At 41.8% G+C, this 13,094-nt stretch overlaps 1 protein-coding gene across 1 annotated transcript; it reads left to right on the top strand.

Moving 5' to 3' along the window:
- The first annotated feature begins 2,534 nt into the window (after window positions 1–2,534).
- aftphb (aftiphilin b) lies at window positions 2,535–13,043 on the top strand. The gene is made up of 11 exons (XM_083694727.1): window positions 2,535–2,821; window positions 5,016–6,562; window positions 6,593–6,625; window positions 6,932–7,122; window positions 7,302–7,428; window positions 7,553–7,609; window positions 7,942–8,064; window positions 8,192–8,252; window positions 10,639–10,743; window positions 11,350–11,473; window positions 11,714–13,043. Exons 2-11 carry the CDS (start codon window positions 5,051–5,053, stop codon window positions 11,856–11,858), a joined length of 2,478 nt encoding a protein of 825 aa, XP_083550853.1. The 5' UTR covers window positions 2,535–2,821; window positions 5,016–5,050; the 3' UTR covers window positions 11,859–13,043.
- Window positions 13,044–13,094: the final 51 nt, after the last annotated feature.

The raw sequence follows: 13,094 nt of genomic DNA, 5'->3' as shown, positions 1-13,094 counted from the left end.
ATGACACCACAACTGCCTGTAAATACAACAAATGTCAAATTGCAACATGTGGAATGAAGGCTATATATAAGATGATTTTTTGTGTGTCATTTTCCCAAAAAATCATGAACCATAGACGTAATTCTATGAAGATCTATGTGTGTTCACTGTTAAAACCAAGAGTGAATATAAAACACATATTTTGTCAGACATGTATTGAGGCCGACTGAGTGGTACTGTTGCCAGGAAGGATACTACATAGGAACACTTCCTGATTAACCCCAAGAAGGGCCTTATTTGGCTGGGTGCAGACGTTATTGAATGTTCAGATACATGACAGTCATAACTGTCATGTGAAATTGGGAATTGTATCTGCTCTATACTTAATATTTCTATCTGCAAAGGTCTAACATTGTGCACTGACTAACAAACCTGAGGAGCCTTAATACACCTCTGGGTCTCCTAATGATCCCAGTTCCTCCCGTCTCGTTCAAATTCAATCAAACATGCATGAACACTTTGCGCATTAAGCGTAAATGCTTTTAAGCCATAAAGCACATTTTCAGAACTGCAATTGATCCAACAACATCAACTGGATTATGCAAAACAAACACTTAAACATGTTTTGAGTTGAACGAATGGGACTTTCTACACCATGCCAGTTTCATTTAATCCAGGCCATGGTCTACAGTCACTTCAGAACCTTACCTTACTCCTCAAGTGACTTTGAATACAACACACTCCCTGAAATTGAACCCTGTAGTGTTTTAAACCTCTAATAATGGTATGTGAAAAATAAGACCTCTGGTTTGAATTGAATGTCATTGCGCCCCGATTGTACTCTGATGTCACCATACCTTTGGACTTTGGATGTACATATTTTGAACATGGCCTCGTTCTCGTTGGCTTGGTTTATAACATGAGAAAGTTAGTTCATTCGTTATGCATGTGATGCTGAATCCAAGTTCTACTTGAGCATATTGTATACATGAAAAACCAAGGTAATAGTTTGCTTATTTTTTTGTTCTGACTGAGTGTTTTGACTTGTTCAGCAAAGCATGAAAGATGTAATTTTTTCTACAAGGTGTGTGGTAGTAAGCAAAAGACCCCCTATGTAAATTATTAGAAATGATTTCTTTTGAAAAGCAAACTAATGTATTTATGGAGTGTCCTATGAAATAGATTGTTGTACTGTTGTTGATGTATCGTGTGGTTTTACAATCATGTTTTCATACTAATTTATTAGAATGAAATGTATTATTATATTTTAAGGCCTGCAAACCCCTAGAAATCTGCCCCAGAAGTAATGTCATACTCGCATTTTCATAAAAACTGTACCTGTTAAAAGATGGCAGAGGTGTTTAGAATCTAAGACAAACTGTAAAAAAGTTGGCTCTGACCAAATTTCTCTCACACCAATTAACTAAATATTTGTAAAGCACTTTCCAAGCTAAGCTTCAAAAGAGTGGATGTATGCTAACCATTATTTAAACTACAGCACTTTTTATGATGTAAGTGAAGTATGACCAAATAGTCATTTTCTTGTGTGATGTGTAAAGGCCATGTCTATTCTTGAACATGTGAGGCTTTTTTCTATGGTTGTTTGACTGAGCACCTCATCAAGGTAGATTTAATGGATCCTTCTTTGTTCAATATGGTCAATCCTATATTAAGTAGTCCCATAGTTGCTATGACACTCCCATAGGTGCTATGCCTATTAAACACTCTATCCATTCCTAACTTGTTTGAACAAAAAGTAACTAATTTAAACGAGAACCTTTGAGAATGTGCTTTTTTTTTTACTCCAACAATCATGTTACCCCAATTCAGATGTTTTCTTTTCCTGTGCTTTTGTAAAAACAACTACTTTGCAGACTAATAAACCTCTCATCTTGGAATGTGCTGGTGTTCAATGTGTCTCATTCTGAAAAGTGCTGAGCCACAGAAAATCCTGTCAACTTGCCATCAGAAGAACAAGAGAGTCTATGTTAGGCTCCTGCCAAGTTGAGAGGAGGAGGAGGGTGTGTTTGTGTGTGTGCGCGCGTGTGTGCATGAAGTGGTAAACGAGAGAATGAGGGAGATAGGGAACTGAGGAAATTCATGGGCCCTGTGTTTTGACATATCACAATAGTGGCATACACACACCAAATAGGGTTTTTAGTTCCTACTATCTCTGTGGTGCACACGTCTTTTTTTTAACCGCCCACTGCCTTGTTTATAGAGTGATTACAACAGGAAATATAGCAGAAAGTAGAAACACTATGCGTTAAAGCCGCTTGGAAGATTCTCTACAGTATTTTGTGTTTGGATCAGTTCTCTAGCTCCCCCTACTGTATGTCAAGCACATTTCCAAAACGAAACTGAAATATCAAAACATTAAAATCAAATAATAACGCACTTTTTTGCGTCCTGTTTGTGGAATATCTGTATATTTTTTTTACATTAGGGTTCAAGTTCCTGTTTTCATACGGCGCTTTTATTGTGAAGGCTAATTATTGGATAAAAACCGGAAGTTCAGAAAAATCTGCTGTCTGCCAACAGAACACAACAAGCAAGAGAGGCAGTGTGCGGTGAAACTGCTAGTCCAGGCATTGGCGATTTTCAACTATTTATAATTAAAGTTCAAAATTAGAGTCAAAATTTAGTTTATCTATAATTTGTCTGTGATTGACGAGGTCTCGTCGCATCTCTATCCGTGACATGAGATGAACATACCGGCATCTGTAGGCAAGGGGACACGCTAGCTAAATTAGCTTGCTAGCTAGCTACTGTCAAATCGGATGGATTATCGACCGGGGAAGGTGTGAACTGAAGTCTGGGAAGCAAACACGTACGGCAGCTAGTAAGAGCTTTATGAATGTACTGTATTTATTTTCTCTGACTTCAGTTAACCCCGTAGCTTACTAGCTAACTGTTATGTTAATCAATTAATTAGCGAGCCTTCGGCTGAAGGCTAAATTGAGCACAGAAATTATGTAATTACTGGTGTCGTGTCCAGTATATGTGTTCACTTGTCAGATATCAGATATTAATTGTGGTTTCTAATGCAAAACTTAATTGATGATGGCTTACTTACATGTCACCATTTCTGTGTTTCATGCATTTTAAAGAATATTAATGTATTATTTATTATTTATATTTCAGAACAACGAGTTATTATTATTATTCGCAATTTGTCAATTTAACACCAAAATTAATCACGATTTTTGACATGATATAAGATTATAGATGCTATGAATAATATGTCATCTGCAAGCATCAGCAACGTTTTACAGATTCATAAATGAAAAATATGCATTTTTTGATAACAATTATATTCATACAGCCGATCTAAATTGCATGGTAATATCAAAATCACCGTTAGAATATTTACAAAAATGTGAGGAACAAGGGTATAACATGATTGGCAATCATTACTGAAGGAGTAATTCATCATAATTGCAAACGTTGAGTAATATAACATTGATATTCATGGTATCATCACTAACCGTAATTAGTTATCATGAAACTGCTTTGGAGGACAAAGTGTCTTAAGTGTAAGCCACTATCATTGTTATATTACAGTAATTTTCATTAGATTACTCTTAAAAACACACTTTCTGTCAGACCGGGAATACTATCTGACAAGGGAACACTATCTAACACGACACTGGTATGCCTGTGTATGTTGATTTGACACTAAGCAAGCTAGCCAAATCTTAATTTAGCCATTTGTGTTGGTTGCCTCTGTCACACTGTGGCTCAGAAATCCAAAGCATTCCATTGCCTGTAAATGATCCCCAGTACAGATATGGATCATATTACTTGTGCATAAAGCTCCACAGTACTCATTATATCTACATATTCCTCACAGATACCCACATATATACTGTATCAATGTAATGGGTAGGGGTAGGAATATGTATTGTACTGTTTGGATTCTTGGGAGTTAGCCCCTATAAAGTGGAAGGGCTGTGGCTGCCTCTAGCTTATTTGGGTTCAGCAGGCCCCTCCCTACCTGTGAGCTCAGCACAATGATGCTGGATAAGATTCCCTGGATCAGGTTACTCTGACTGATAGGGGATGTGGCCGTATGCTGGCTCCATTTTTCCATTCCAGAAGAGCCACAACAAACAATGGAAACAGAAAGAGTAGATTTTTCCGTACAAAGTTCTTATTGACTCCTCTGTTATGGGGGTTTTGGTAATTTTACATTAGGTAGGCCCTAAACATTTCCATGGGAATGAATTGGATGACCTTATTGTCAACAATTGAGACATTTTCCATACACATTTTAACATGAATAAAAACAAGCTCTCCATATCCTTTCAGGTTATATATTTGTTACAAAACTTTCACAAAATAATGTGTGTATTGGCCGATTGATGAGGCTAGACACTTATCAGCGAAAAGGTAGGCAGGTAGGCTAGCTTATCTAGTTTATCTGTACTTATTACTGTAGGCTACCCAGTAAACCCATTCTCTCTGGCATTTTCCTTGAAGTTTTCCAATCACACCATTCATTTTAGGGCTCCCTCATCAGGCTGTCTACAAAAGAGGGTAGTGTGTTTTTGTGACACCACGTGCCTCTAGCTTCAGCAGTGCAGTCTACTCTGCACTACTCTTAAAACAGTCTTTTGGTTTCATGACCACATGGTCTTATCTATTCCATATCATTCCCTGAGTGTAAAGAGTGCATATAATCTCAGAGTCCTGACTAAATCCCACTCCTGGCTTGCGTGCTGAACAGATGTGTGTATACAGTTCTGTTCTGTGGGAGCACAGTCAAGCACAGAAAAGTCAATAACACGTTATACAAATACTTTTTTTGATGAGGCTTGAGTTTAATCAAATGTTATTTTACCTTTTTTATGTAAAAGATGACCTTTCCAACTGTGTAGCCTAAATGTACCTTTATAAAAAATAGTGTAAGTGGCTACCCTACTATGTTAGCCTGTGCGTTGAGTTTATGTAAATGTATGGTATTTGTTAACTTTCAACCATCCTCACACAACATCCCATTGCAGTGTTGACTGATATGTGTGTCCATCTTTCAGATGTATGAGGCTTTCGGCTCCTGCCAGGAGAGCCCATGGAGCCGGACGAGATGCGCATGTACTCCTCCTCCCCCCCTCCGCTGGAAGATGACGAAACGGGGCATGAGGAGGACGATGAGTTTGGAGACTTTGGAAGCTTCTCCGGGAGATTATCTTCCAGTCTCAGCTTCACCGAGTTCACCGACCCCCACACGGGTTTGAGCCAGCCCTGTTCGATGACCTCGCCACTAGAGCACTTTACGCGAAGCAACAGAATCTTTCGACCAGGGAATGTTGTTCATGACGGCAACTCGAAGAGGCCAGCAGAACAATTCCAACCCAGCTCTTATGTGACAACAAGGGTGGACAGTAGTCAAAAAGAGTTCAACAGGCAGGACTGTATCAGTGAGCTCCCTGTGCCACTCACCAATGGGTTTTTGGAGCAGGTCCACCAGGAGACCCTTCCTGATCATCATGTTACCACAGCCCCTGCACTGTGTAACTGCCCCCAAAGAGAGGAGACTGGGTTTGCTGACTTTTCTGCATTTGCTGAGCCAGAGATGCAGCCTTGGTGCTGTGGATTCACTCACACAGACCCTACAGAGCACAGTGAAGGCAGGGAGAAAGGGACAAACTTAACCAATGGCTTCAGTGAAGACCATTCGGACACAGAACAGGAGACTGTTATGGAGTCTGAGCCCGGGTCTAAATATTTAGCCGAGGAAGGGAACATTGATTGCACTAGAGTAGTCCAGCACTGCGAGCAAAGGGACTCAGAGCCCACTCACCAATCTCAGGACCTCTCTCTGGACCTCTCTGTTCTCACAACCCCTACAGAGGAGCATGATCCTGGGTCTGAGGAGCCGGTAGGCCCTGCTAAGAGAGTGCCCAGTCCCAACAAGCAAGTCAATCTTATTCAGGCTCCAGAACTGGAAGGTGAGAGGGAAAGGGACTGGGAGGGGACTGAGAGAGAAGAAGAAGAAGAGGAGACCATCTCTCCTCTCCCCACCACAGTCAGCGGTTCTGTGAGTGAGGAATTTGCATCCTTTTGCGAGGCAGTGTCCCCAGATGGTCTGGAGGACTTCGGGGACTTTAGCGAGACTGTCTTTGCTCTCTCGTCAATGGCTCCTCAGGAGGATGTCACAGGTGACCTCAGGGAGAAGACAGAGACCAAGATAGAAGAAGAGGAGGAGCAAGAGAAACAGGAGGTGCAAGAGAAAGAGAAGGAAGAGGACTTTGGAAATTTCAGGAATGGTGGCTCCTTTCCTAGCCAGGACTTTGCAGATTTGGAGCAATCAGAGTCCAGGGTACAGGGAGAGGAGGGCTTTGCAGACTTTGAACAGGCCTGCAGGGTACGGGAGGGGGGAGAAGGTGCCCTCCCCACCAGTGACAGCTTTGCCGACTTCCGCTCAGCACATTTGGATGACGATGCAGAGGGTCAGGGGGAGAAGGAGGAGGCCTGGGGGGCATTTGGGGACCAGAGAACTCCATCTGAAAGGGAGACTTGGGCAGAGTTTGGTGAGGAGAAGAGCGCTAAATGGACTGATCCAGAGGAGGAGGAGAAGGAGGAGGAGGAGGGGGAGGTGGGGGGGTGGCAGGGAAGTGCTGCTGAAAGAAGGGACAGTTTTCAGGTTAGTGTTCTTTTGAGATGGGCTATTCTAGCCCAGAACTATATACCCGTATCAACTAATCATTGTATAAGAACTGGTCCACTGGACCACAATTAATTGAATCAGGTCTATTAGTGCCGAGTTGGAACAAAAGATGCATACCCAGTAGCTCTCCAGGACCAGAGTTGGAGTCCCTGATTTGGGGTTAGTTTAGTTTAGTCAGCTTTATTTAACCAGGATAACCCACTCAGTAACATTGTTACTGCTTTCCAGGGAGTCCTGGTCTAGGCTAAGGGTTGATTTTCTCTCTGTGTATGTCCCTTGTAGGCCTCCCTGTCCTGTCGTCTGCAGAGGCTCCTCTTGGCCAGTTTCCCTGCGGTGGCTGTAGCAGAGGTGACAGAGGAGGACATCTTGAGCCTTGGAGCTCTGCTGGAGGCCCAGGATACCCAGCCTGAGGAGGGGGAGGGGGAGAGGCAGAAGCAGAGAGAGGGGGAGCAGCCCAGCCATGTAGCCCATTGGTGAGGAAGATCTCCTTTTCTTTTTAGTCCCAAAGCATCTTGAGCATCAGTGCCACACTGTTCATGTGCCTATTGACTCTGAATTTGAGTTAATTTCATGCAGACAGTATGCAGACAGTAGCTCTCGGCTTGATGTTGTAATCTCTTGTCGTGAGCCAATTCCTTTCTGACTACCCCAGGGTGCCGCACTGCATTTGGCGGCAGCCTCAGGACCTCCACAATGCATTTTGCCTGAAGTTCCAGTGGGGTGGTTCCCATAGCAACATGACCCTGCTCCACTGCCTAGGCATGGACACCAGGAATATTGTGAGTTGACACACTGGCAGTGTCTGGGATTCTTTTGGTTCCTCCTGCCCTTTAGCTTGAACAGACAAAAAAAATATCCCAATGGTGTGGTGGTTAATGGTGTGTACTCTGTCTCTACTTACAGCTGTTCACTGGGCAGAGGAAGCATCCTGTGATAGTGCCTGTGTTTGCAGCCGACCTGGTGAGTGGATAGATGGAGACATTGGCCTAGTTCCATTTCATCCTGTAGACCCTCCCCCTAGCTTCTTATTAGCCCCTAGCCCCTGTAATATCCACAGACCTGAAATCATAGGATAGGTGTACTCCATCTAGCTTTCCATAGATTAAGCAGAATTTCCACCATATTGATCTTAATTATTCAAACCTCACACAATGCAAATTCCAAGCCTATTTAAAACAAATGCCTTGTGTTGAGTATCACCAGGTTTTTTGTTACATACCCCCACACACACAACTCCATCTCTCTCTCTCTCTCTCTCTCTCTCTTTCTTTATCTCTCTCTCTCCCTCTCAGGGAATGCTAGAGCCCACCAAAGAGCCGTTGATGTCTGCCTCGACAGCAGGACAGACAGCTGCTACAGCACAAGCACTTTCTGGGTCACAGGTAACAAGAACCTCCTCAAAAGACTCAACTCAGGTACTTCACATTATAGCACACTCGCTTCACATGTAGCTAACAGACACCCCATCTACGTCAAGTTCAAGTATTTAACGGAGTTCCCCTCTCTCTGAGCCTCACTGCTGTTTGTTCCTCCTGCCACCAGGGGGGCCTCCCTTCTGTTCAATTTGACTGGAGCAGCTGTGGCCTTAGCAACCCTCTGGACGGTACGTCCCCCTGCCGAGCCCCTCACCTCCAGGGCCGGAGATGAGACTACCCTCCGGTCCATACCCGGCTTCTTCTCTTCTATTGAGACGCTTTTGCGTTCTCACACCCTTTTTTCACTCTGTCTACTTCTCTCAGTTCCCTCTCTCTTGTATCTCTGTCCTCTACTTCCCTCTCTTCAACAGTGTTTATCCGTTATAAAGTATTAAGGCCACACCATACAGAGATTTCTGCATCCATCAAAAACGGGACTGAGCTGATGTTTTTCCTTCAGGGCTTTTGTTTTTGACGGATGACGGATACCTTTTTTGTCCATCTGTTACATATATTGAAAGTTTAAAATAAATTATCATCTGTTCTTGGTATATTTAATCCCTTTCTGTTTGGCTGCGATCTGACAGTTTCATGTCTCACTCTCTCTGTCTCTACCTTCAATTGTTGCTGTATAAATCTCCAGGCTCTCTGTTTATTTGATTTTCCCCTCAAAAATTGTTTTTACTGGGGAGGATACCTCTAACCTACTGGCTACCTCATCTGCCCTGTGGAGTTATGCTTGTAATCCTTTATCTTTTATGTAAGCATATTTTCTGTCAACTGCTCACACAGTATTAAGGCATAGAATTGGGCAGAGACCCATAAAGCCATAGACAAATGCAGTGTTTTTGCGATAAAATACTTTTTCAAATCCAGTTTCATATAGTCTTTAAGCAGACACTTTTATCCAAAGTGACACATACTGTATACAGTCTTACTATAAATTGAGCCCACAATGTTGGTGTGGACAGCACCATGCACTAACCAACTGAGCTGTCTGGACCTTAGTACCATGTTATCGTGTGCTGGTGGGCAATCTTTCCTTTTTTTTTCCCTTTTTTTTTTTTTTTATATATAAAAATCCCCTAGTAACAGATATTGACACTTGCTCAGAGGAAAAAGCCTGGATTCTCCTTGCTGTTTTCCTGTTCAAGCTACTCTCCTGTATTTCATTCCTCTATGTTTATATTTCACTTTCTTAACAAGTTAAAGGGATAGTTTAATCATGTTAGTACACATGAACATGATTACCCACGTACCCTGGCTGTGGTTCTGAATGGATGCACATTTTAACCCCACTAATTGTGTACACAGGTTATTCCTGGGTTGTTTGTATGGGGCTTTAGACATACGATTTAGAGAGGCATACTAGGATGATAGGAGTTGTGATAGGAGTTGGAGTTGCTTGTAAGGTGGAGTTGGAGTTGCTTGTCAGGTGGAGTTGGAGTTGCTTGTAAGGTGGAGTTGGAGTTGCTTGTAAGGTGTTTTACACATGCTTTCAAAATTAATTTGGCCATTAGTGATGCTAACAAAACAGAATATGGCAAACAATTATCCAAAAACTGTTTTGGTGAATCCACTACAGACTATATGGAAATCATGTTTATTTGTATTTTGAGTAAACTATCCCTTTAAGAGGAAGACTCTTCAGTAAACTGGAATGGATCTTTACAATCACTGTGACCTAAACACAATGTTATGCAAACATCTGTTGATTTAGCTTGTGGAAATCATTTTCTGTTTAGAGGTTCCCCTTGAACCGATGAGATGCTTGAACATTCTTTCAATGTGGCACTTTCAATAAACACCTGTGTGAAATCATCTGTTAATACATGAATAAACCTGCTCTAATATATTACACCATACATCAGAGCAGCCTTGCCTCTTGCTTTTCTTCTGCCTTTCTATCTTACTGCCACTGACAGCTTTCTTCTGTTTTGTGGACTCCTAGATGTATACTGCCCCCTACTGCACTCGTGTACCAACTGCATGGTGTTTCCCCAACTAGTGACTACTGTCACTGCTTGTTTGTTTGTATACCTGCATTTCTCAACTCTTTAGTATCAAAGACAGACTACGCCCTGTGTTTGCTCTGTGAACTTTTCCATATTAGTCAATTCCATTTCAATGCAGACATTGTGATTTGTACAGTAGTTAAATAGGCACTTCACCACTTGTTGACTTAATATTTATTGTCTCCAGCACTATACCAGTGTTTACATGTGTGAAAATGTCAATGTTCTACATTATAAAAGAAAACATAAGAAAAGGTGTTTTTTGAGGAAAACAATCTGCGATTTTCTAAAACAACAGCCACAAACACACAGTTACCTGTCAGTGGGAGGTTGTTTGCGGCTGTTGTTCATCATGATTACAATTTGAACTGTTTCCTTGACTGACTGAATTGAAATGGAATCAACCCTAACTGCAGTAGTAACAAATTGCATGGTTAATGATGTGAGTTGTGCTATGTTTTTTTTTTTGTAGTAACAAACTGCATGTTCAAATGTACTGGTGTCTCACCTTACCCCTTGCATGTCTCCCTAACCCCACACTCCACCCTCACCCCCCCAGCATCCTCAGTGAGCAGTTACTCCTCAGGGCTCAACCTGGATTACTTTGGGCCTGTGGAGGACTGTGGCTCCAACAGCAGCAGTAGCCCCAGCACTCCACCCCCAGGTCAGCAAATGCTGGGCTGTCAGTCAGTCGAAGCACAGTAGGATGGGGACATGTTGTCATGCAGTCAGGGTGGAAAACAACAACGCAAATACAAATACACAATACACACGATAACCTACAACATTTGTGTAGGCTATATCTAAATCCTTTAGAACTACAGTATCTAATCATGACTGTGTCGTGCCTGTGGAGCTGGGAATAAACCCCCTTATATCAGTTCATTGAAAATATTACCACCCCATCCTCTGATCCTTTCAACTCGTAACCAATTCGCTGATTCATTCAATATTTGATAAACCTCTTATTGAAGTCAGTGTTTGAGAAGGACTATTGTTAATCATAAAGTATGCCTGTGGTCATATCTGATGTCTAAAGTTTGAAGCCTCCTTATCAGGCCTGTCTAGGAGTTTTAAGGCTGCTCTCGCTAATGAGGGGTCAGGTCCAGTGAATATACCCAGGATGTAGAACACATTAAAGTGTACAGTCGTCATTTTATACTATAGTAATATGTAGTATAATATTATCGACAGTAAATGTAGTTGACCCTGTCCTTAGGACTGTGGATATGAGGTAACCCTTAGTCTGTGTGTGTGCGTGCGTGCGTAGGGGTGGATCCCGAACTGTATGAGTTGACCACTGCCAAACTGGAAACCAGTGATACCAGCAGTCGCCTAGCAGACACATACAACCGCCTCATGGCCACTATGGAGAAGACCAGCACAACCACCAGGTCAGAGCACAAAAGTTCACACACCTACCTATACCATTGATGATATATATACATATCTGGGTAATGCTAACTATAGACCTACCAATGGATTCCTATGAGAGGTGGAGAGTCTAAAAGGAGTCTAAATGGCTCCACATACACGTTCAAAGGTCAGTCCCCCCTATCCTCAACTCAAGTGTGTGTGTGCGTGTGTGCGTGTGCGTGTGTGTGTGCGTGTGTGTGTGTGCGTGGTGGGGGCAGGAAACCACATGGGGACAAGGAGCTGAGTGGGGAGGCTGCTAAAGTGATGTCTGGTCTGCCTGACCTGTCCTTCATGCTGGTAAAGGTCCTGATGTTCCGCAGCACGCTCGCACCACCTGATACCTGTTCCATGGCGCTAGAGTGACGCCCACACTCACAGACCTTGGAGTGGCCTTTCTACAGATTCAAGTGATTACACTCACCCAAGATCATAACCCAAACATGTTCAAACACGTTATAGCTCCCTACAGAACACACACACACACACACACACACACACACACATTCTGCTCTCCACCCACAGAGAGATAATCACACATTCACTTGTTCTTCCTCTGCCTCTAGGTTACAATATATATTTCATGTATTTCTCATCTTATGCATTTTCACACTCTAAACTAGCAAGTCTGTCAAAAGCATATCATACTGGCTATTTATTTATTTATTTACTGAAGTTCTGTTCATTAATGTACAAATGCTCAATATTCTGACAATCAGGAATATGAATATGATGAATTGTTGAAACAATGTTTTAGTCTTTTGCTCTGTTTGGACCACATGAATGTATTCCTCATATTTATATACTGAGTGTGAAATCCTAACTCGAGATCCGCATGCGTAATTCCAACATTTGCATTCATTTAAATGAAAAAATTGTGCGATGATTCAATTTACGTGTGCTAATCTCAAATTGGGATTCCACCCCCAAAATCCAGTTTGTTTCTCTCATACTTTATTTCTCTTTTACTAATGTTAAATTTTTTCTCAAATGTGTTTATTCAGAAAAGTGCTGTCTCTAATGTTTGTTTAATTTTGCCTCATTTAGATTTTGAAAACTGGAATGTCAACATATACCAGGAGTTATATACGCCCATAACATATTTATATTGTATATTTTGTGTTGTTTTGATCCATTGTTTGTTTGTCTGTTTCATGGGGTTAACAACTGTTAACAAATGTATGTACATCATATACATGATATGTATTAATTTTTATGTATATACTTACAAGCACAAGTCTTTAATGAATGTCATAAGAAGGGGAAATAGGGCCTTAATCCAAAATGACTGACTGAGTATATTATCTATTAGAATCTATTGGATGATGACTGACATCTGATAGCCACCATGGGGTTCAGATGTCAGTAGCCAACATTTAGGATGATGCTTATGCTATCAGGATACACCAGGGAAGTATATGGGAACAACGTTAGCGTGTTTGTGGATATTTTGCTTTGTTTGTGTTTTTTGTGATCAAATTTGTATTTGTATTTTCATGAAGCAACTAAAAGCACCATCTGTAGGACATCAATAAATGAAAGCAAATGAAAGTTGTGTGTGTGTGTGTGTGTGTAGGGGTGGACCCCGTGCTGTATGAGTTG

The sequence above is a fragment of the Argentina silus genome (genome assembly GCF_951799395.1).
Source record: "Argentina silus genome assembly, chromosome: X".
In the NCBI taxonomy this organism is placed as follows: Eukaryota; Metazoa; Chordata; class Actinopteri; order Argentiniformes; family Argentinidae; genus Argentina; species Argentina silus.
Note: the sequence above shows the minus strand (reverse complement) of the source record. Positions and strands in the feature narration are given on the sequence as shown.